The sequence below is a fragment of the Aphelocoma coerulescens genome, chromosome 18 (genome assembly GCF_041296385.1).
Source record: "Aphelocoma coerulescens isolate FSJ_1873_10779 chromosome 18, UR_Acoe_1.0, whole genome shotgun sequence".
Lineage (NCBI taxonomy): Eukaryota > Metazoa > Chordata > Aves > Passeriformes > Corvidae > Aphelocoma > Aphelocoma coerulescens.
The window spans coordinates 2,982,861-3,007,636 of record NC_091031.1 but is presented as its reverse complement, the minus strand read 5'-3'; the positions used below and the strand labels follow the sequence as shown (position 1 = coordinate 3,007,636).

Sequence of the window (24,776 nt, the reverse complement as noted above, 5' to 3'; positions counted from 1 at the left end):
TTTTAGACTTGAAACATCAATAGGCTTCAAATTAAACTTCAATTTTAGTGACATTATATGTGCAACTCATGTGCAGCCAGAGAGTGCCTTAGATGCCTGTTTAATTGAAAGGATGTGTTACTCAAACATGTCATTTCCAAATGTGGCAAATTTATAACATAAAATAATGGATTGTGATCCGAGCTACTTGTCACTTGGTAATAGCACTTGTGACATGAATTGTAGTGAGGTTTTGGTTTGAGTTAGTCCCTTCTACTGACTTGAAGTCAAAACATTCTTTGTTCCACGATCTGCCTTGGTTTAAATCTAGCCTACATTCATCTTTTTAGTCAAGTCATGGGTGTTATGAATGTTGAACTCAAGAAAAGTCCAGGATTGGACTAATTTGCAGGCCAAATTAAAAATTATATTGGCACAATTTGACTGAGGTTTGAGGATCTTTTGGGAGAAAGCTCCTTAGTATGGGCTGAGAGCGTGTCAGAAGTGCCTCCACAGCAGTGAGCCCAGGGAGGGAAGCTGGAATTCTGCATCAATAAACAAGGAAGCAGAGACTTTCTTTTTATAGATAACTTGACAGCAGTTTGTTCATGAATTCTGGTGTAACTGTTTTCAAAATCAAATCTTGAGAAAGGACGAGGAGAAAAATACCTGTGAATAATCTCTGGATATAAATCCATAAACGAGGATGGATTGGCCCATAAAATACTAAAACAAGTAAAGGAATCGTGAAGTCTCTGCTGCAATCTGTTCACTTAAAAACCTACCCATTATCTAATAATCTTTATGAGTCTGCAGTGGCTGTTGCCTCTGAGGATACCTAAACATCAAACAAATCATAGGTAGTAACCTTAAATGTCACTGTTTGATTAAATGTGCTTATCTGCTGAATCAGGAACCAGTTAGGCTAAATGGCTTTACAAGCCAAGGAAACACCTGCTTTTTATAAATAGTCTACTGCTTGTTTTCCAAACATTCAGCTCAGCATCACAAGAGTGGCAGATTATTCCTGAGAGCCATTCACAAGCCACCTGTTAAATATGTAGAATTTTACCAGGTTTGGCAATAGCTTCTTCATTCTCTACTAGACAGCTCATGGATTTGGAGGCTCTTGGAAACCAAGTGTTCCTGGAGTGAACACCTTCATGGAACTGCTCCCAGCAGAGAATCTCTGAATTTGTTTTTTCATTGGCCTACACACATTTTTCTTTATTGTAGTGTCTTAACAGCCTGCAACATTACAAATGACTGTAGGTGGATAAAGGATTTCCTGTATGTCCCATCCCCACGTTGTTCCTTGAGCAGTTCTAAAGCAATACAACTCTTGTATATACAAACCCTTGTACTTAACCTGCTCTTGGCAATAAACATTACAGAAACTCATGGTTTGGACCATGCCTGGGAGGTTGCCAAATTCAAAGGTTTTTGTAACTATTTTTAGGATTATTATTAGTAATTATTCTACTATTTTTATTCTTTAGGATGTTTATGTAAGATATTTATGTTTGATATTTTTTCTTGTAAGAATTGATCAAAAGTGATTCCCTTTCACAAATAGGTGAGCAGGAGCTCTGCACCCTAGAGCTCCATTTTAGGCATATTCCTATCTGCTTTTCTCTACTTACCTAAAGAAAACCTAGTTCCTTTTTTGTGTAATTGCTGATATTTCTTTATTCTAGAGAATAATATTCACTTTGAGAAGGAGAATAGCTCATTGGCTGTGTTCTCATACTTAATCTCTCTGTTAATCTCTACTTTTGCATTTCACATAATTTTAGAAATCTATGGGTGGTTGTCTGCATCAGTGGAAAAAGAATATGCAAATGAATAGTTTTTAGAATTAAAAATAACATTGATTTATTTTTAACTCAGACACTGTTTTGGTTAAAATACATGGTGTTTTTTTCCTTAAATGGCAGATTCATGGCATTCAGAATGATCTGGATAAAGAAAGAGGGAATGCTCAAAAGAAAATTCGCCACCTGGAACAGGCCCTGAAGTAAGTGAATATGAAATAATTGTTGAACCACCCCTGGTGTTTATTATGAATATTTATTTATTAATATTTATTTATTTATGAAATAAAATTATGCTTTATCTCATCTAACTGCCCTCCTATAGTTTTTTTCCTGTTTTAAAGCTGCATCTTCAGGGTTCAAATCAGAAAGAAAAATGATAAAAACTAAAGCAAGAACCAACTCATCCAAATTTGTTGACTTTTAAGTGGTGGGAATAAAATAGAATTGAGGTTAATGCTGTCAGCTGGCCTTGTCCTCTCAAATAAATCGGCCAAGGTTCAATTCAGTGTGGATTCATAGAAAGCAAATAATCACAACTAAAGACTTGTTGCTTTGGGCTCTTCTAGAAAAGGGAATAATTTTGAAAGATGTATTTATTGAGATTATATTTTGCCTTAATTTAGTATATGATGCTTCTGATTTTATATCTTATTTTTAATATTCACATATTACAACTCTAACGTGGACTTTTCCTCTTTGTTACAACACTTCTTTGTGTGAATACTTGTTCTTCACATGGATCTAAGCCTGGGAGAAGTGCTCTGTAGCAAACAGTTTTCATTAACTAACTTGGAACAGGGTTTTTTGCTGACTTTGTCCATGAAAAGCTAATCAGGCTGAACCTGAACCAAGTTTGATGTTTTCTGAGCAGGGGGGTGGTTTATGTACAGCAGATGCACATAGGACAAGATCAACTCTTGCTATGCTCCTTCCATTTTTGATTATGTACAGTATTATTTCCATGTGTTAATACAGTTTAAATTCAAAGCTGTGGAAGTAATTTCTAGGGAAAACAGATTATTCTGAAACAAACCAGAAGTTATTTGCTAAAAGTATTCAGTTTAATATCACAATGTACCTTATCTAGGCTGGGAGAGGCAAGTAAAGATACTTTTATTCCATAAAAGTGACAGGCCTGAAGTCTGTATTTCTTTATTTCTATAATCTCTGAGGTATTTGGCATAAATAGAGACTATCTTAAATCACTGCAGACATTAATAAAAACTCCAGCTTTTAATCTTTAAATTCTTTAGGCCGACTATTATTTATAAATTTGGGGAGATTGAATTGTTATCAGCTGCACTTAATCTTTTCGTATTTTACCATCTGATTTGTTGATAATGAAGTTGCATTAATTTTCTTCCACATCTTTCAAATAATATGTCAGTTTGCACTTACTTATGTTAATAAAACCAGTCTGACTTTGCAGCCCAGTGGCTGCTCAGGGTTGATCCCCACGTGGGTGCAGAGGAAACTCTCTCCAGGCACGATCTATGAGGTGCTGGGGATTTGGAACTTGAGCAGCACGGCTGAGGAGCTCTTGAACAGAGCTGAGGATGTCCTCAGTTATTTGAGATGTTCCCTGGCTGTATTTAAGCTTAGGTTTAGGTTGGAGTTGGAGTAAGGATTTGAAAGACTCAGGCTTTAAGAGCCCGAAGTGCTGGTGATGCTTCAGGGGCCACAAACTATGACAGTGCTGGCAGAGCTCAGTCCCAGCCTTGTGCTTCCTGTGAGTGAATCCTTTGGCCAAAACTGGGGATGGGTCAGCTCCTGGGATTGAAAACCCCTGGGGACTGTTCAGCAGGCTAAAAATCACCTGCTATTTCCCCCACAGCAAGTGATTAATACCTATTTCTCTATGGTTTTCAAAATGTCTTCTGGTACAAATTGCTTCCACTCCTGTGGGTCCCTTCCAACTGGGAATATTCTGTGATATTGTGGAGTCACTTCCATGTCCTATGGCACTCTGTTTCTCTTAGGCTTTTTCTTTTCATTTTGTTTTCTTTGATTCAGGGTGTTGAAAATAATGTAGAGATTTCTAATATTAAATCATATATACCTCTCCCACTTGAAATGGAAAATGTTTTAATTTTGCAGATTTTGCTCTTTAATAGAACTCTACACTACTGCTCTTTTGGTTGTTTTATAGCAGGGATTTGGGGTTAATTTTAAGATTAATGATGGAATTAATAATGCTAATAAGTGATGATTCTGTAACTGAATAGAAATAAAAATTAGCTTTCAAGTGTGGTTTTGTCTGGATGGAGACAGAAGTTGGCAGATTCCTGAGGGTGGATTGGTGATCCTAAAAAGATGATATTTGCCGAAATGCAGTGCCCTAGTCCGGGCCCAGCTCATATTCTGCTGGTTGGGATTTCACTTCTGGGTCTGACCTTTCTGAGCAGGGTTGGAACAGACTCACATGCCCAGGACAGAGGAGCTGTCAGTCCTGCAGGGCTTTCTGCAATTCAAGCCACTGATTTAGCACCAGTGTTTCTGGACAATATTAAGATTTTTCATATATGTGTCTTTATATGATATGCATGTAGGTAATAGATAAGGAGCAGTGATATTTATTGTGGCAGAAGTAGATGGCTTCCTTATGGATTTTGCTGCAAAAATAAGTCTTTTTAACAATCCCTTGCTATTAATATGAATTCGTAAGAGCCAATATCTTATGTAAAAATGCTTCATTTTGGTGAATTTCTTTAACTACTTGCTGAATGAAATTAAATAACTCCACACTAAGGCAGACACAGTAAATCTTAAGAAAACAACCTTGTCTTGCGTGAGGTGGGTGAAAATACAGTTCAGCATCTTCAACAGAAACGATGCCTTATGGAATTGCAACTCAGAACCCAGTCGGTGCATCAGTGATTTCTCATAAACTACTTTGATCTGAATGCACTTTGATTCTGAAATGGCCACAGGTTTATGTCTTGAGTAGCTGGTGAGCTGCAAGCACACGGAAAGGGAAGTGGCAGGCATTTTAGAGGGATTTTTGTTATTATTATCATTATTTTTCCAGTGCTGTGACAGCAAACAGTGCTACTGCTGTTTCAAATGTATCCACACTGATGGAGAATGAAAGTGATTTGAGACATTGTGTGGAATAGTAAAATGCACATTTCTAAAAGTATCTTTCACTTCAAAATAAAAAAAAAATAGTATTGCCACAGTTTCAATATAGAATAAGGGTTTACATAAGGTTTTTTTTCTTCTTCTGAAGTTCATGGTAGAAATGGCTGTCAAAAGCAAACCTTTTGCAAAAGGATTGCTCCAACACTCCTGACTTGTGGTGGTGACTTGTGGATATATAATTTATATTTACTTTTGCAGTGCATGTCACGGGCATTGCCTAATAGCAAAAGTCACTCTAAGAAGTGCTCCAAGGGCTTTTCTAGAATGTCCTTTAAATGGCATTTCTATAAGAACAAAGTTTGCTTGAAAAGCTTCTCTGTAATTACTTGGGGGGAAAGGTTGTTTCTGTAATCCCTGTGCTTTGGTTGCAGAAAATGTGTTAGGAGAGTGGATTGCAAATAGGCTAAATCTCTGCTGTTCTTATCTCTCACAGTGAGCAGAGGAGTAGGAAATAGAGGTATAGAATTTGTCACAGTACAAACTGAGTACAATGAAATAGAAAATAAATGAGAGAAAAAATTGGTACCCATTTGCTGCTGAAGAAATTGCATGGAAGAGAAAGAAAAGGTCTTGCTGACTTTATGCAATATTGTTAAACAGCTCTCAGCATCATCTCTTGTGTCTTGTTCTGTGGAATTTGGGTGCTTATTCATTCAGTATATTTATTTTGCCTCTGCTAGTATTTTGGTAGCAGATTGTTTGATACTTTTAGTTTACTATGAGGAATATATATTTGCTGTAGGGAAATATTCTCCATTTTATTGAAGATTACACAACACCACAACCACGATACCAGCTCAGTTTAGAGGTGGTTTGCCACTTCCATTCTGGAGTTATCAGAGAATTCCAGAATGGTTTGGGTTGGAAGGGCTCTTAAACTCATCCCATCCCACCCCCTGCCATGGGCAGGGACACCTTCCACTATCCCAGGTTTCTCCAAGCCCTGTCCAACCTGGCCTTGGGCACTTCCAGGGAAAGGGAATAGCACCTTTGTGGCTGCATAGACATATAAGGTTGGTCAATCTTGAAACTGAGAGGTTTTGGACTAAATTATAAACATACTGAATAGTTTGAGGCTGTGATCATCTGTCACTTTCATGGAAGTGCAGACTACATTGGTTTCTTCAGGATAACAGTTGTGACAGTTCTCATGTACTGGGGATTATTATGGGATCTGATTTAATACTTTTTGCTTTGCTTGCCTCATGCACAAATAACATTTTCATGTGCTCCTGAAATACAGATTTCCTGAGTTCTTGTTCTTTAGCTCTGTAGTGTGGTTGAAGGAAACAAATTTTAAGAGGTCACATTAGAAGAAAAATGAAATGAAATGAAATGAAATGAAATGAAACGAAACGAAACGAAACGAAACTCCCCCTGCACAGGTGCAGATGCTGTAGTTAAACACTGCAGTGTCAAGGGATGCCTGCACATCTCCACTCCAGTGCTCCACAGCCTTCTCCCTCTCACTCTTTGCCTCTTTTTTTTTTCAAGTCTGTCTATGGAGCCAAATCTCAGCACTTCGTAAGTGGGGATGATACAGAGCAAATGCTGAGCAGCTGCTTTATTCTGAGTCACTTAATAAAATTATTTGTTTACATAAGGAGTTACCAACACCTCTTTTTTTCCATGGCTTCTCTACCCCTTGTCTGAACTTGTTTAAAATTCTTCTGGGGAAGAAAGAGGGGCTAAACTCCTAAACTTTCTAGAAACCAGCAAAGCCACTTCTGTCTATTAGCAGATTTTCACAATAGTTTCTCAGTAGTTTCTAAAGCACTCACAGACAGCCCTCACAGTATTCTGGGATTTGGTTTAGGTGGCAGACCAAATCTTCCCAACCATGACATGGTGTGAGGGTGGCGCCTGCAGGTGTTCACTAAAACGCAGAAATGAAAACGATTTGCTTTTCTTTTCTCCTATATCCTTGTGTACATACACATGGTTTCTGACATGGGAGTCAAGGAGAAGAAGTTGATTTCTTGTTGGAGGTGGTGCCATGGAGTTGCCTCGCTGTAGGCTTAAAAAACCTTTTTCCACTGCTTTTTGTCATTCCAGTGTGAGAGCAATGCTCTGTGCTTCCCTGTGCTGGGCTGCTATTTGTAGGGATTTTGTCAGGTGTTCGGTAGTACTAACTGATATTTTAAATTTCAATTTTTGTGTACAGCACAGTTATTTCTGCTACAAGGTTTTGCCTCACAGAAAATACCTGATAAAAATGTGTTTGCACTCGTATTTCCTAAATCAAGGTGGAAGAAATGCTCTTTAGGGAAGGAAATGCTTTTTTATTGGTACCAGTTACTCTTCTTGAAACCTCAGTCATCTTTATTCAAAAGGCTTCACTTGTCATCTCCTGGACTGGTTTGCCAGTCATTTGGTTGTTCTGGGTCATTCCTTACCTGACATTGATCCAGATCCATGGAGCTGGAGTTATTCTCAGGTTTCCCTTGTGATATCAAACTCAGTATTGATACCTGTAAAGCCTTCAGAGCATGGCTTTGATATCACCCTTGCTAAAAGCAGAATTTAAAATGAAATTAGAACTGTTGTGGAGCCTCAGGCTGGGTCCCTGGCACAGGGAATTCCTGGACAGCAGTGACGTTGGAGGTCAGTAAATTCCCTTTTTCTCTCACTTTTATTTCCACAAGGCCCCTGTCTGCTCTGGGCTCTGGTGCAGTGGGATGATCTGAGTTTATGAGATCCTGTTTTCATGCTGCTCTGAGTATTTTATTAAGGTTTTGCTGTTGTTCTGAGTCTGCCTGGCTGCCTCCAGCAGCTGCTCCTTCTGCCTGGGGTTTCCCAGTTCACCTGCTCTGGTGAAATGGTGACAAGACAAAAATGGGCACAGGGTGAACTGGTCCTTTGCAGAATCTTTTCCTACAGCTGTGGCTGACTAATGACTCATTTTTCATTGTATGGTTCCCTTTGACACACAAAGAGAAGACTTGGGTTCGTTTGATTTGAAAAGCTCTTCTTGCTTTGTTCAGAAGTACCCAAAAATGCATCAAACTTCAGCACAGGAAGTTTCATGTAAGGATCTTCTAGTCTTTAGGATTGCTTGTGTCTTGCAAAATTCCCATGATGTTTATTTAACTTTTCTTCTCTCTGTAATACCACAAAAGGAACAGTGTAAAAGAAGTGAGGGGACATAGATTTGAGAGGAATAAATGCTGCTGACCCAATAAAGAGGGAATCAGATGAAGGCAAGGAAAAATAAACATGTGAAGAGAGCTGGCAGAAGGAGGTAGAATAAATAGCAGTGGAAATAATTAAATTTGTTTGCAATTTACATTTGCATAATTGTTAGACCCCAGCATTTTGAAAAGAAGTGAAATTTGGGCTTTTCAAAATATACAGAAGTTATATTTTGAAAAAAAGCTGTGATTTACAGTGGATCTTGAGAATTTGATTCTACCAAGCCCTTTGAAAACTTTATATTTAAACAGCTGCTCCTTCAAATCCTCTTGTATGGGCTTCTTGAAGTGGTGTGCGTCAGAAATGCCACTGCACACAGCAAAACACAATAGCCTGAGAATCATCAATGCAATGATAAATAAATAAAGGGAGTGATAGCTTTAACCACAAGTTAATTTTTTAGCCCTTTTTTCCTTTCTTGCTCCTCTAAGTTGAATCCAGATTCTGAGTAATTGCTTGTTGTTGTTGTTAATTTTTTTAGGGTAATTGCTTAAGTGTAGCTGTTTTCCTGCAGTTAATTCCATTTTTCCTTGAAAATGAAGTATTTGTGTGTGGAGAGAATTCTTGTCAGAATGGAAAAGCTATTACTATTTAAAGCCGGAAATAATTAAAGGAATATGAGCAGGCATTGTCTTTAATTCCTAGTGTTGCAATAAAAGAACATTGTTAAGAGTTTATACCCATGTTCATTGTGTTTATCATTATCTTTTATTAAAATGTTCAGGGCTGTCTTGGTACAGCAGTTGCAATATGATGAAAAAAGCCAAGTCCGTGATTTAAAAACAGTGGTAATGTGATGTGGCTGAGGAGTTGGGATATAGTTTTACTCCTTAAAACAGGTCTGTGTGTGTTTTTTTGGTAGGGTGGGTTTGGTTTGGTTTTTGGGTTTTTTTTCTCCTCTAAGAATCAGTGGAAAACCAAGCAGCTGTTCTCTGCTTGGTGCTGTGCTTGAGCATCTGAAACCTTTTAGAGCAAACCCAGTCAAAGTTTCCAGCATATTGTAAACATTCCCTTACCCTCGCTCTAGGGGCCACAACGTGGAGCATGAACAGAGGGCTCAAAAATGTGGTAGCTTTGTTTAATAGTCTCACTTAAAAGCAAAAATAAAGTGTTCTATTAACTATTTACAGCCTTTCATTTTCTTTCCCCCCGTTTCTCTGGAGACCTACTGGCAATAATGAAATATGTATTGAAAGGAAAGCTGCAGTTGTACAAAAAAAAATGTAACAGTTGATTTTTAATCCTTGGCTCTGGGACTGTTATGTCCCTCAAGATGGTTATAGAGATATCACATGACATCTTTTTAGTGATAACAGCTATGAAAATGGTTTGATATGACACACAGCTTATGAAATGGGAAGTATTGCCTTGTGAGGTGAAGAGCATTGTTCTATCATGCTATAGCACTTAACTCATTGCTGTAAATTGCTGTTCTACTAATTAATGTAGTTAAGGGTTATAACAGTTGCATTGACTAAATGTGTATACAAATAATCACCACTAATGTCAGAATTGTTCCATTGTTATTCCAAAAGGCTTCCCTCTCACATCAGTGTATTTTTCAGATTTGGTGGGCTATATTTCAAGATTATACAATGCCCAAAACATTGATGAAATGAGAAAAGCTTTCAGTTGGCTAAAGAAAGTCTTACAGATGATTGAATTCAATTACTGATTGTTAAAAAGCATGAAATGTTTCAGGCTGTCACCTCCTTTGGATCACTGAGAAACCATCTCCAAAGTAGTACAAGGAAAAACTGTGTTCCTTGTTGTTGCTTGATGATTGTGATCACTTGACTTCAGTTACATTTGATAATCTTAATTTTGCTTTTACTTTTTATGTACTTTGTTCAACTTTCCTTCAACTTCAGCAACAATACAACCAACCTTCACTGAGGAGTTGAAGTTAGTAACTCAAACAGTACTTTTAAGGAAAATTGTGACAATCCATGTCCTCTTGAAAAGAAGAAACCGATGAGCCAAGTAGACACTCATGGTTCCCCAGAATTAATTATCTTTATTATCTACTACAACATGAATATTATTACTGTGAATCCTGAACTATACAAATATTTTAACCATAAAAACAGTTACCTTAAGTCAGTAGAATGACAGGATGAATTCTGTGCCCTTGTACCTCCTTAACAGTCTTAATCCTGGCAGTTCCTCCTCGGCATCTTTGGTTTGCCAACCACTGTTGGCTCTGTCACTCTTCACACACCACGGGCTGTGCTTTGTTAGTGTTAAGTGATTCTCCTTGCCTGGCTCTGTCCTGTGCCTGGTGATTTCTCACATAGTTTGTCCTCCAGATGGTTTATTTTATTCGCTCCCCAGCTCTCAGTGCCACAGCGCTGTTCTCTGATCTCCATCTTTGCCTTCTTTGCACCTCTTCTCTGGGTATCTCATGAATCTCTTTGCTGTCTATGGTGACTTTCTGGTCCACCTTTTAATTACAGACTTGTCTCCCTTTTTCTAAGCCATTATCTACACCTGTCTCTCTAATTCTCCCCTCTGTGTTGTCCTTGCTGAGGTTTAGCTGTGGTCTCAGCATGGGAAAGCCGTGACTATTAATCCCTGTTCTAATCCTCCTCCCTTGATAGCTGAGCCTCCGTGGTCTTTATATATGTGGTGCATCTAAATCTTGGAGACAGTTTCTGCAGGCTGGAGCAAAATTACAACGTTTTCCTTTCCAGCCACATTTACAGCACTTGCCCAGCCTTTTAACCCACATCACATTCATCATTTGGCAGTTGCTGTTTTATTCTGTTTGCATAGCACCTAGCACAACAGTGCCCTGTCATTATTGTAATGAGAAATAGTTATAATAATTATTAGTGTGTTTAACCAATGTCTACTTAATTTGCAAGCCATTAATTTTGAATGTAATGCATTATTCTTATTTCAGTGTGATACTACACATATGGAGTATTATTTACTCTAAATTCATTAACGGCTTTAAGGAGTGGTTTAGTTTGTTAATGTTATCTCATGATTTATTTAAAACATAAGTATAAATTTTAAAACAATAATTGTATTGTAAATATCTTCCATTGTTGGAGCTTACTTGAAGGAATGCAGCCCAGCTTTTTGATGTTAACATCTCAAATTATGCAAACTGTGAACAATTTATAAGTGGATTTGTGCTTTTTCTCATAAAGACAAGCTCATCTTATTATTAAAATTGGGGAAGGCTTTGTATTTATTTCTTGGCTCTATATTTTTGGCTTTATTTCTTTGAAATGATGAAGCAAGTTAGAATGCTTTCTAACAACTCCGAAATATTAAAGTGCCCAGGGACAGGATAGGGATGATGTTTTGAAGGCAATAAATATTTCAGCTTCACATTTCAGTCTTTCTTCTTCGCTCCTTTGATCTGGCTTTGGTTTAGTTATCATTCCGCTTGAATGACTTCACACTGTCTTTCTTCCTCTCCATACCAGAAAGAAGAAGTGTTCTGCACATATTCCATATGTTTGGGGCTGGCATGGTAGGAGAGCCCTCGTTGTTCCTGGTTGTTTGTGGGAATCACAGCCCATGCAGAAGGATGCTCCAAGCACAGATGAGGTGGATGCAGTTAGGCCCAAAGCTCCTACTGGGCTGTCACTGTGTGTTAAAAACAGGAGAGCAGGAAAAGCAAAATTGATTTTTGTGTATATCACAGACATGGCATTACTGCCGAAGCATTCTTCTTTAACAATTAACTAACCCATTAACCCCTTTTTTTACAGATACGTGGTACTTTAGGCCTGAACACATTATTTATATTGTGGAATATCTGCATTCTAGAATGTTGCAGGGACTAGTTTTTAATGGTTGTGGCACTAAAAAGTGGTAGCATGGGTCTTGCATTTGGCTGTAAATTTAATGAATTAATTAAACTGCTGCAATTTTGTGGAGCCCTGATGGTACCAGGGCACCTCCATGTGAGGGACTCTCGGGGATCAGGAGCAGGATTGTGGGTCTGCTTAAATTTCCCTATATAAAGTCAAATGTATGTGTCTGTACACTGGATGGGTCCTCTTATCTGTAGACACTGAAGATACAATGGTGAAATTCCTGAATTTTGGTTTGCATGGGAAATTTGGGTATGTTTTGATGCAGGTTGTGTTTTCAGCTACACAGTTCACTGTGTATTATGTAAGAAGTTGTGCTCTCCTTTGGAAATGTGTTTATATAGGGGTTTTTAAGGTATTTTTGAATCTAAATGAATTATATAAATGGTGATTACTGATTTTGTTTCAACATGTTAGTGAGAGTCAATTTTTTACTTCTTGTGTCATTAAATAAAAAGGAAGGCTGTGTAGATACAGCAATATCCTTCTTCAGCTGCCTTCCAGCAAGTGAATAGTTTGCAGTTTGGTGGATAGCAAAGCAATTTTCCCTCATAAGTAGTAATATTTGAGGGAGGAAGGAATGGGTAAAGACTTGTGTGAGTACAGCAAATCTGAATACGTAACATTAGAGTATGTGTAATGTGGGATCTCTGGGGAATGGCAGGACAGCCTGGCCTTTCCCAGCAGGATCTCAGCATCATCAGTGGGGCTGGAGGCTCAGCCATGACTCTGCTTTTCCCATACCTCAGCCTTCTCTTAGTCATATGATTTAGTTTTGAGTAGCCCTGTGAGAAGCAGGGAGTTGGACTCAGCAATCCTTATGGGTCCCTTCCAGCTTGAGACATTCTGGGATTCTGAGATTCATGTTTATCTACAGGCATAAACCTGGAGTCGTAACAACCTGGGAGAGTTAGACAAGGGATGGAGCCTCTCCCTCTTGTGGAGTCCATCAGAATCTAAGCCTCAGAAGTTTATTCAGTGGCAAAATACATCCTTATAGAACTTCCTTGCTCTGCTTCAGTTCTCCGGTACAGTTGGGATTCAGTGGGCTGTGCTGCCAGCAGGTTTTGAAAACCTGGAGAAGAATTTGCCTATTTGGGACTTAAGGCCTGGTATAATTTTATAGGAAAACATGAGGAGTTTCACAGTCTATTATTATTTTCCATGTCACTGAAAAGCTCTCTAAACTACACACAGGGAGCTTGGGTATGGATTTGCTCCTGGGATGTGAAACTGTCCCTGTGCAGCCATGCAGGTCCACGTTGAGTTCAGTGTGTGCTGGCACTTCTTGTCTAAAGGGTTTCAATTTGTTGATGAGGCTGAGACCCAGCCAGGTGCATCTCCTGCTTCATGTGCTGTTGGTGAGCCCTTGCAGTTGTTCAGGGAATGGTGGGAACCCTGCAGGAACGTGTTGTTTCATCTAACATTTGCCGGGACATCCCAAGTTTAATTAACCTCTCCTGTTAACCTCTGCATTGCCCTGTGTTTCATTAACATGACTTGCAGTGCTGTGAAGTCTCACTGTGTTTAGTTGTTACCTCTTGGAAGCCATTCTACAGAGCAAGACAAATATTTATGATTAAGCATGAAGAGGAAGCATGTAAGTTGTTTGTATTTCCCATTTATCAGTGCACTTCAGGGTGCTGATTTCTGAAATTGAAATTCTGGACTTCACAGTCAACTTTCCCTGAGATGGTTTCTGCCATGTAAGATTCCTAATTCTGTTGCCTTGTCCTTTATACACTGAAACAAAAGGAATTTGCTGCTTTTTAAACTGGGGGCAAAGAGTAAATTCACCCTGTTTTTATATTCAAGCCAGCTCAGCTTTAGGGGATTTAAGTGATGTAATTGTATTGTATTGGGCCCCACAACTAGTCCAACTGAAAAAAATAATCTTCAAAGTGAATATTTTAGCACTTCATGCAAGGCACATTGCTCGGTGTCTTGGGAAAAAAAGTGAAGCTTTTCTTATATTTGTGAACCAAGGGCCATTGTTGTACAGGTTTTCTAAGCTTCTGTACAAATCTGAACTGCACAAAAAATAGAGAGTGCTGGCTCCCACATCCTTAAAAATGAAGGTTTTTTCCTGCTTATAATGAGATGTTGCATTTATTCATGGGATTAAGTCCTTAAAAGAAAGGAAGGTGCATAAAACCACATTCCTAAAAGTCGACATCATAATGTTTCAAACTAAAAATATCTTCTGAAGGAAGAAGATGCATAAATTTGGAGCCTCGCTAAGAGCACGAGGACTGATATCTTGTCCTTTTATGTTTAGATTTGTTGTGTTTCCATCTGACTGGACCAAAGCTGTTGTCCCGGTGTTTCGTGACACTTGGGAGTGTGGATGTGTTTGAACAAGCTTCGATTTTTTGGTTTTGTTTCCAGTGTGGAGTGGAATTGTTAGATGTGTTTTGCAGGGAGAGAGATTTGTTATCCAGTGCCCATTGCTGAATTACGGATCTTTGGGAGGAGAAGTGGAGGTTTTCCCCTCTCCATGGTCTCTCCAAGGTAGCAAATGTGGATGGAGCTCTTGCATATTCTTCTTTCTGAGGTAGATTTTGTTGTGGGAGAGGGGAGTGATGTAATTCAGTGTCAAGCAGCTGTTAAATTAAAAATACCTGTATTCAGCAGCTCCCTGAAACGTGGAATTTGGGGGATAACTGAGCCAAACAGCAGGAGCTGATGGATAACTGACCCATCAGCTTCTGTCACTTTGAGCTCTGGGGGTGCCATTGATGTGCCTGTTCTGAGGAATGGTGGAGGAGTTTTGTACTTGCAATTTAGATATTTTAGGTCCTCTGCAGAAGAAATGGAAATCCTAAATGGCATTTTGCCACTTAAATTTAGATGGGGAAAATAAATATTGATTTTGGTAGTGATGTTTTTTGCTGTGTAATTTTTATTGTCTCATAAATGAGTGGGGAACATGGTAGCAGAGATTAACACAGATGTGCTTCACCCCCAAAGGAGTGTAGGAAATGGAATCGATGAGGCTGTAGAAGTAAAGAATATCTGGAGGGGTGATAGATACTCTTTAGCAAATTTGAAGATAATTTACACAGGTCTTCTAAGAACACAAACCCAAAACCCCAAAACAATCATTATCAAAGCTGTGATACAGGATTTTGTTCTGTTTTCCTCCAGTTTCTGCTGGGTAAGAAAGGTATTTTTCTTTTTCTGTAAGGAAAAGAGCCATCTCCCTATTCTCAATTATTCCGTCAACTGTGTGTGTGGCACCAAAATAAAATCTATTTTTTTTTAAATACGCATCATGAAAAAAAACCTCTAAAAGTAAACAGCAATATACTGACTCAGGGCTTGTGGCATTTCTTTGATCTTTTTGCTAATGGAATTACCCTGCTCTCCTCCACTGCAAACAGCCGCTTTGTGAAGATGTAGGATTATGTTCTTTGTCCCATTGTCACAGTCTGGTCTGAAAACCACAGAAGAGGATGTGAATACTGTAACTTTGGGCTTGGCAGCTTCCTGACCTTTCTGAAAGGCTTGCTCAGTGCTGCAGCAGCTCCTCCAGTGCTGGCAAGGTGACAGATGAGATGAATTAGCCGGGCTTTTCCGTCTCTTATGTGTCAGATTCTTTGTTTTATATGGAAATAATTTCTGTCAAAATGGGAAATTTATCGTGAGGTACTTCCTCTGCCTGGAAAATGAAAATGTCAGCCCCAGGTCTGTTTGAATGTGTCTTCTGTTACAAGCCGTGGGTGGAGCCAGCTTTGTCCCTCGATGCCACCATCGTGTTCTCCAGTGTCTTAACACAAAGTCAGGCAACTCCTCTGACCTGTGGGAGTAGAAACGTGTCACAAAAGGTTAATAATGCTAAGTTAATAACAAAATCAGCAACAAGTTAATAAAAGTTAGTAATATTTGAGGAATCACATCCAAATTTCTGAAATATTTGTTAAGTTACCTGAATTTTGGTCTGTGTTGTGTCAATATGGTGAATGTCTATCTTTTCATGTGTCTGTATATATGTGAATGTACATCAAATATTACAGAAGCATTAGTATTGATATACCATCAAGTCTGAAGAAATCCAGCCTGATTTGTATAGATGTATCAGGTTTCATATGTCAAATGGTGTAGGCTGTTCATATGAAATATCTTTGCACAGAGATTTAACATCTGTCATTACTGTAAAGGCTGAATAGACATCACAGCATTACGGGTTTCTAATAGATTAAGAAGGAACCACGTGTCACGCATTACCCTGCTTTGCATTTTGATATATGACAAGCAGGGAATAATCCTGCACCTTGTCTGAGCAAAGGTGGCGCTGGGATAATTTTTTTGTTTGGATTTTTTTTTAATCTCAAAAGGCAATCATGCTAAAAAGAGTTTGTTTAAGTGTTGGGGGGTGTTAAATCTAATTTAATGAAATCTAATTTATTGTTAATTATTATTGTTGTTATCATTATTAAATTTATTAATTAGATCTCATTTAAAGATGAGCTTAATAAAGGAGGTCCTACAGTGGGTAGTGAGCCATTGAAGTGAACACAGACTTTGAAGGTGGAGGTTTTGTTGTGAGCTGTGGACGCCGTGTTTGGGTGTGCGAAATTCAATCAGAGAAAGCGAAAATAACTCCGGCCTTCCATCGCCTTCTTCAAAGCCTGCAAAGGGAAGTTGGGCAGAAGCTGGGACAGGAAATTGAAATCTGAATACTATTTTAAACTGATCGGGTTAAAGGCCTCTCTTTTACACCAGCACACTTGTTCTTTTATTTGATACTTGAACTCTGAAAATTTTCTGTGACTTTCTAGGGAGAAGGAGGAGCAGCTGAGGCGGGTGACGGAGGTACAGAGGCTGCAGGCCCAGCAGGCAGGCGCTGCCCTGGAGGAGTTTAAGCGGCAGGTGGAGCTGAACTCAGAGAAAGACTCTGCTGAAATGAAACAGCGGGTGAGGAGGTCACAATGCCAGCCTTTCTGAAACTCTGGCACAGTGGGATAGCGGATTCTGATCTTATAATGCCAGAAACATGCTCCACTTGAGAGTGCTACATCAAAATCTTTCACAATGTAGTGTCTTTGCAGCAAGTCAGAAAGGGATGGTGGCGGGTGTTTCATCTTTCTAACAAAGCCAGAATTGTCATTGTTATAAAGATATCCGCAGTTATGATACTGATTAGGGATTTTTCAGGAGTGAGAGTATAAAGTGTTAGTTTATACACCCTATGGAACAACGCTTGTCATTTTCCACTTAAATGTGTGTCTCTTCCTACTCTTTTCCGGGCGACTCTGTCTTCCATTAATGAGCTCCTATAATCAGTTTGAGCCCAAACAGGGGCAGAGCTGTGGTGGCTGCTGGCAGTCATGTGCAGAGAATGGCAAAATCCATTTTTCTGTCCCTGAAAATCAGGGATTTTAGTGGCTTGAATTTCCTAAGAAGCAAACAGTAGTTAAACCGTTCTCCTGGGACTTTACAAAAGCAGCCCAAGGAGTGAAATGAGGAACAAGCAACAGGTGATCAAAAAGAAGGGGAGAGAAGGGATATTTCCGTAACTCCCTTTTGTGGTTGAGCTCTCCAGACGGAACTCCAGCTTGTAATTCTGGATTACAAGTCCGTGACCAAACCTTGCTGCTGACAGGAGGGTGCTGCAGGCTGGGACTGGAATGGATGGCTGAGGATGCTGCCTTAGGATTGAGGAAATTTCCTTTTTGTTGTTCTCAAAGTTTCTGGGAAATCTTCACTGCTGATATTTTAAAGACCCATGCAGACAGCAAATAATAGAATTTGGAAATTTAAAAAAAGGCGAGAACAAACTTATAAAAGTAAGATGTTTTCAGCAAACCAGACCCACGAGGGCAATACAACAAATCCTACAGTTTTAATCTGACATTTTCTGTACTGTGTGTCCCTCCTGCAATTTCTTCATGACAACTTAAAATAATATGCTAGTTCTGCTCCAAAAGGGATATTGTCTAATTCTAGGAAGGCTAATTCACATAAAAAACCTTCAGCAAAGAAAACCAGTCCAAAACATAAGAAAGTGCAAAAGAATTAGGAAAACATAGTCAACTGTAATTTTAAAATTACAATGAATTTCTTTCAGAATGGTGCTGCATTCTGGGAAATTTTGAAAATAAATTTTGCTGTACTCTGTCTCTACTTGGGTGCTAAAATCTAGAAATATTGAATGATATTGTACAATTGAGTGGTTCTATTCTACAGGAACCAAGGTCCAAGGAAATACATCAAAGGAACACTGGTGAACCCTTCTCTTCATAGCTTTGGATTTTCTCATTCCTCTGCATCCACATACTCTTAGATAAATCCCCCAGTACATTGGAACATACTGGAAAATTCCATGTTTTGTGGTGAGGTGGGATGTATTACTTACAAAACAACAGCTGCAGTAGCCATAGCAATGCTGTCCTTTTATCTGCATTAGAAACACTGGGCTTTAAACCCATTTTTGGTGTGAAATAAAGTTAATTATGGAGATGAGTAGGATGGGGTCATTTTCAGTTGTTGCAATCAGTATTTGATTCATTAGTTTGTCTCTATGATAATATCATTTTTTTGGCCATCTGCTTCCTATTTTGTCAAGCTTGTGGTTATTAAGAGTCACCTGATGCCCACTGGTGGGTGGGTGGCACGTGTTTAACTGCAAGATCTGCATTTTTTCCAGTAGTAAGTAAAAAATAGAGAAACAATACATGGACTATGTCATTTTAGGTCTGGGGCTTCCTGGGTTGGGCAAATAATGATCAAGAACCTTTGTTGCAGTTGTTGGAAATAGACAAATGTGACCTAACCAGTAAACTGCAGAAGCGAGTAGATTTAAAGCATCTTTACATATGTTTTTACTGTTTCACTTTTTAGAACGTTTTCATTCTCTTAAAAAAACTCCTTTAGTGCAGTAACAAGATCTGTTATTTTTCTGGATTTTATTGACCTGAGTAAAACAGGCCATGGACATGCAATTTGAGTAAGTTTGGAGCCGGAAGAAAATAATTCATAAAACATTGATTGCAGTTCCTTTTCTTAATGGCAGATAGTAGCAGTGAGGTTCAGGAACTGCTTCCTCACTATTCTCTTTTTCTGCTTTCTGTTTGGCCAACTGCTCCTGCTCCAGTCCCTTCCTTTCTTGCTGGAGTACTCTGCAATAAAATGCCTTTCCCACTCTGAGTGCTGCCTTTTCTCCTCCTTCCTGGCTGGGGAGTGATGTCCAGGCCAGTTGGCACAGACATCTGTTGAACACTGAGCACTCCCTTAGGCCAAGCAGGATTTTGGCTTGTGGTTCAGGAATTCATGGGTTTCTTCTTTTTGTGTAGCAGATGGGCTTGTGGCAGCACTGGTCCTCCAGACCTCTCCACCTCTTTTCTCTTTTTAGGGACACAGTTTATTCACTGCTTATATTGGGATCTAGATCTAAAAGTCATTGATGAGTGTGCACTGCAGCAGAGTTACACATATATACATATATTCCCTCTGAAACACGCCTGATGTGCAGCTAACAGTTGTGCTTTAGATACAAAAGCCTTTGTTAATTGAGTTGTGAAATTGCTTCCTTGATGCTGCGTGCTGGAATCTGTGGGACTCATTATTCATAGGCGATGACTATCTTCAGAGGACTTAACTTGCAGCCAAATAATTCTCTTTTAAGTTATTTTAAGTTATTTTCTGATTTAATGTAAACTTGCTTTAAATGTGTAGCTTATGCTCTGACTCGCACATGATTTCCCTTGAATTTCCACGGGCAGAAATTTTTAAGTGAAATATATTTGAGTCTTAAATATGTCTAGAGAAAATAATCACTTAATTTTGATGGGATATTCACCACGGTTGAGCGAAAAACTGAGCCCATCCTTTGTAATTAGGGAGTGGCATAACAGTGATCACTATGTCCTTGACTAATAATCCTGTAGTGACTGAATATTCATTTTCACCACATACAAATGGTGTTGTTATCATTCTCAACAAGTGATATTTGCCTCTTTGATGGTTTACAAACAACTGTAGAAATGTCAGAACATTTCAAGCTATGCCTTTTTAAAAAAAAATATTAAATATTCCCTTTCTTTTCCCATGTAGATGGCAGAGGTTGAAGCAGATCTAAAGAGATCAAAATTGCTCCGGGAAAAGCAAGCCCAAGAATTCTCCTGGCAGTTGGATGAGATCAAGAAAAGATATGAACAACAGGTCAGTTGCTTTGCTCCTCCAGGTGGAGGGGAGGAGGGACACCCCTTCCTGCAGCTGTAGGTCACTGTGTGCTGCTGTCCTTCCTATAAAAACACAATTTATAGATATGCAGAATTTTGTGATGGGGATGGAGGGGGAGGAACCTACACAGAAAATACTTTGTGTTTCCTCTTCACAATCCTTTGTACCTCCGACTCTTTCAAATTGTTTCCTAGGCTTACAGGTGGCAACACCTATTTTCGTAATCACCAGGTTAAATTATTTAATGCATTATCTGTTTTCCTTCTTGTCAAGAAGCGGCGGTTTGTTCTTTTTATCATTTTTGACATGGGGAGTGTTCGTACCAATGCTTGTTTTGGCCCACTGACCATGATTTTCTTCTTTGTAATGTAATTTCAGGGTTGGGAAATATTCAGGGAACATTTGGGTGGAGACAAGAAAGTTTTTTTCAGTAGTGCTGTGAAGTGTAAAGGGGGTAAAAGTAGAAGTAGAGAAATTACTGCGTGATACAGGCTTGGGAGCTGAGGAGCTGCACCACCAAACACTGGTGTGAGGTGGTACTTGGTCATGAAATTAAACTGGCCTTTGCTGGTAACACCTGCTCAAGGATTGAAAGGGTTTTTTTTAGTACTTTATAGGAATGAGGTGGTTAATCCATAAAAGTTCTCTCTTATCGCTGTTCTTGTGTGGATGTAAGCTTGCATTTCCACCAGGGAAATGTGGTTTCATTTCTGTTTGTCTTCTGTGCTGTGAGAGGATGAAACGCTGCGATTGGCTTTGGAGCCAGGCCTGCTCTGGTCCATCTGCAAGGGGCTTTTTCAGGGAATTAAGGAACAAGATCACTTTGGTAGGTGTTGAGAGACACCCTGGTCTGTGCTGGGGAGGAACAATGTGTGTTTTGTGTATGGCTCTTGGAACAGAAGGGAATTTGTTGGGTCAGATCAAAGCATTTTCCCTGTCCTCACTCAGAGCTGTCAACGTCACCACTTGTGTTGCCACCTGACAGAGGTGACGCGGTAGCCTCTGGAAGGGTGAGGGACATCTCACAAGTGTTCAGTTTAACTGGATGATGTTACTTATGATGATTCCTGTATTTAGTGGTTCTGGAATAGTCAGAGATACTGGGGATTTGTGCAGGAAGGGTGAGGAAGTTTGATGTGTCAAGGACATGCCAAAAGGAGGGCAGTGGGAAGTATCAGGGTCGGTTGGGCATCTGCCTTAAGCTGGAATTTTTAATTTAATCATATTTTTACATCATTTTAGTGATATAGTTGCCTCATGGTTTTTTTTACAGGTCTCATAATTTTTAGTGCATCTTTAAAGTCCAAAGTAAGCATTTATTCACAGATTTTGTTCCCACATTTAGGAGCATGATCTATAGAGATAAATGCTAATCTGCAGTGTATCAGGAGTTACAACATTCCTGTTCTTACCCTACAAATGGTAATTTTCCTTTAATAACCATGGTAAGATCCACCAAGCCATAGATAAAATTTTCTGCCAAGTACTTAGCTGACTTTGCACACTAAAAGCAAATGATAATGTCCATATTGTCATGGTTTGGTTTTATGTATCTTCTTATATTCAGACCTTCTGCAGGTTGTGTCAAAAAAACCCACAAAACAAGCAATTAATATGAGAGTTAAAAAATTTTGGTGACTCTATTCTGTAACAATGTTGTGGTAAACATCAGTGAAAGCATTTTTCACTGAGATGTTTACCTCTTCCCATTTATTTTATTTGGGATAGCTGCTTTTACTGTAAGAAAGAACAGCTAAGCTTTATGAAACATCACTGGAACCCAAGGGTTTCAGCCCTAAACAGCTAAACAATGAAAGCCTCAGAAGAATTTTCAGTGGAATCCTGTTTATGCCCTTTTTAAAAATTTATTTCTCTTTGTACTTCATCTGGAATGTTCTGTGAAGGTTGGTGAGCATGAAAAATATGTGCCTCTTCCTGCAGATTGCAGTGGGTTATCACTGTGAATGACGTTCTTTTGGAAGGCCCTTTCTGCAGCACAAAGCCCCTCCAGCCCCACCATGGAGCAGGATGAGCTCAGTTCTTCCACTCTTAAAATTTCCTTTCAGTACTTCCAACTTCTGTTTCTCTGCACTGCTCTCTATTTATGCTTCAGAACTTCTAAGCCATTTTTAAAGCAGATTTTTCCTTGCCTTGTTTTACTGCATATTTCTTTGGTTGTTACTTGGCGAGGAACAGACTGATTTAAACTGTTTAAATAGAGCAGTGAATTAGGAGTGGGGGTACATTTTGACAGGCCTCGAGCAGACTTCCAGCTGGAAATAGAGACCCAACCAAAAACGTGGAGATTTTAGCTACCTGAGAAAGTAGTGATTGCTTTGAGATGTTCTTCTTCAAGTGTCTGAATTTAATTGTCGAATGGAATTTAGACACAAAGGGAAGGGAAGTTGCCCTACAGATGTGTTTTTTGTTGGCTGTCTTGGTGAGTGGGAAGGGTAGCACTGATGGCACCCTGGACAATTCAGTTGCCCATGATTTTAATCAGATTGGTGATGAAGAACCAAATTAACTGATGTGTTATCCAGTTCTCCAATCAGCGAAACATTTCGGAGGTGTAGGCACTTGGAGAAGTGGTTTCACTTCTCTGCTTTATCTGAATGGTTGATGTCACAACACTCTCCTTGAATATTGATTTCAAAACAATTACTGGTGTGAATATGGACTGGTGGTTGTAGGGCTGAAAGATTGCTCTGCCTGTAGATTAGACCTACTGATATGTTACATATTGATATTTATCTGATATTTATAACAACAAATAACATGATATTTATTCATCTTTGCCTTTTGCTTCAAAAAGAATTCAGACAAAACCATTGCAGTTTAATACTTTGTCAACTTTTCAAATGCACTCAAATTCATTAAGAAAGCAAAAAGGAACTTTTGGACCTTGCAGTATTTGGTTTCAGCTGTCACGTGTTCCTCCTGGTTCCAGCTTCATCTGATTTGGTGCTACTTGCTTTTGAAGTATCCACTGAGAACACTCTTAGAGAGAAACTGGTGGCTTTTTTTTTCTTCTTTAAATATACTTTAGCTCAACTTTGTTCTACTTGCAGCTGTTAGATTTGAAAGTATATTTTGAAGAAAAAAAATAACTCCAGCAGCACCACAGTTCCTATCTGCTGGGAGCAGCTGCTTTTGGCACTTCAAAGCCAGTGGACAGCACAGCGAAGGCCTCAGCCTTTCCTGCCTTTGAAATGGTTGCAGTGTCTATAGTTGGGCTTTATGGCACTGTCAGCACAGGAAGAAAGATTGTTTGGTTTTTTGCACCCCCTCCCTTTTTTCTTCTTTTCATTTTTTTCCCCTACTTTCTAATTACATCCTCAGTTTAGCTCAAAATACCTGGGAAGTGTTTCTGAGGAGTTCGTCTTCTGTGAGCCCAAATGTTCGAAAGAGCATGTGCCCAGGCTTTTCAGTAATGAATTGTAGTCAAATTTGACAGAAAAGTTAAGGAATTTGCTGATTTTTTCCTCATATCCCATGTCAGTTGAGCATTTTCGGAGAGCATATCTCTTGGGGGGGGTGGTGGTTCCATGGCAGAGGTGGGACAGGGCTTTATGCAGGGACATTTCCCAACACACTCAAGTACATGCACACCTTTGTTTCAAGTAGATTGTAATAAATTGTCAAGAATGGAACATTTTCAGTGAACTTAATGTGATCCTAATGCTTAAATGACATTAGCTTGTCCTTTAAAAAGAACCCCAAACCACTAATAATCATTGTGATCACTGTTACACCCATTTTTTGCTGTAAACATTTGCTGAAGTGACTGAGTGAATATGAAATAGATGAGATACAAGATTAGTAAGAGAGCCAAAGCCTAGGAAATTTTATTTTTAGCAGGGAGAGAACACACGATGAAACAGTTGATGAGTTATTGTGAGAGCAGGATGGTGTTACCTGGTGAGTTATGGCCATACTCTCTGAGATTAGATGCCAACCTAAATATATAAATAGTCCTTTTGGTTTGGTTCCTCTTTAACTGTGTTTATTCCCTTTGAAAATAATTATTCATGCTTCCATAGGAAAGTGGAAAGTTGTTACATGATAGCTGAAGAATCTCCCTGTATCTCAGGAAATCCTTTCTTGTGACATTTATTGTTGGGTTCTGACTTCTGTAAAAGTTATGAAGAAATTAGAGTTGTCATTTTGTCCTATTTATCCAAATAGGAAAGAAAGAGACACCTTCAGAAATATTTTCCTGAGTATTTAATGAAATCACTTTGAAATCATGCTAAAGACTAGTCAATAGACAATGCCTTTAAGTTGGGAGCAAGACAAAGGTGTGGTTGAGCTTAAATACACCTTGTTTAATAAAGGGAGGTAAAGAAGTGTGAAATAGCTGGCTAAAAGTGAAAAAAGCATGTTTGTAATGTTACCTGCGAGCAGCAAGGACAATATCTGAGGTGCTGTTGAGAAATTCTTCTTATTTTAGCAGTGTGCTGGAGCAGATGAAAGTGTTATTGAGAGGAGAGGAAGAATATTCTGTAGATCTTTTTATCTTTTATAACTTTCTAGTGAGGTTAATTTAAAGAAAAGAGTGAGGTTCTCTCGGGCAAAACCTTAATTTAGTAATTAACACTAATAGAGATAACAAGCTCAACCTCCAGTT

At 38.9% G+C, this 24,776-nt stretch overlaps 1 protein-coding gene across 7 annotated transcripts in view; it reads left to right on the top strand.

Annotated features, from left to right (window-relative positions):
- The window catches only part of CEP112 (centrosomal protein 112), a 159,582-nt gene that overhangs the window by 41,741 nt on the left and 93,065 nt on the right, over positions 1–24,776 (top strand). For all 7 annotated transcript variants that reach the window (XM_069032391.1, XM_069032389.1, XM_069032390.1 and 4 more), the window contains 3 exons: positions 1,917–1,996; positions 16,744–16,879; positions 20,018–20,125. In XM_069032391.1, coding sequence (XP_068888492.1) covers positions 1,917–1,996; positions 16,744–16,879; positions 20,018–20,125 — 324 coding nt within the window. The remainder of the gene's footprint in view (positions 1–1,916; positions 1,997–16,743; positions 16,880–20,017; positions 20,126–24,776) is intronic.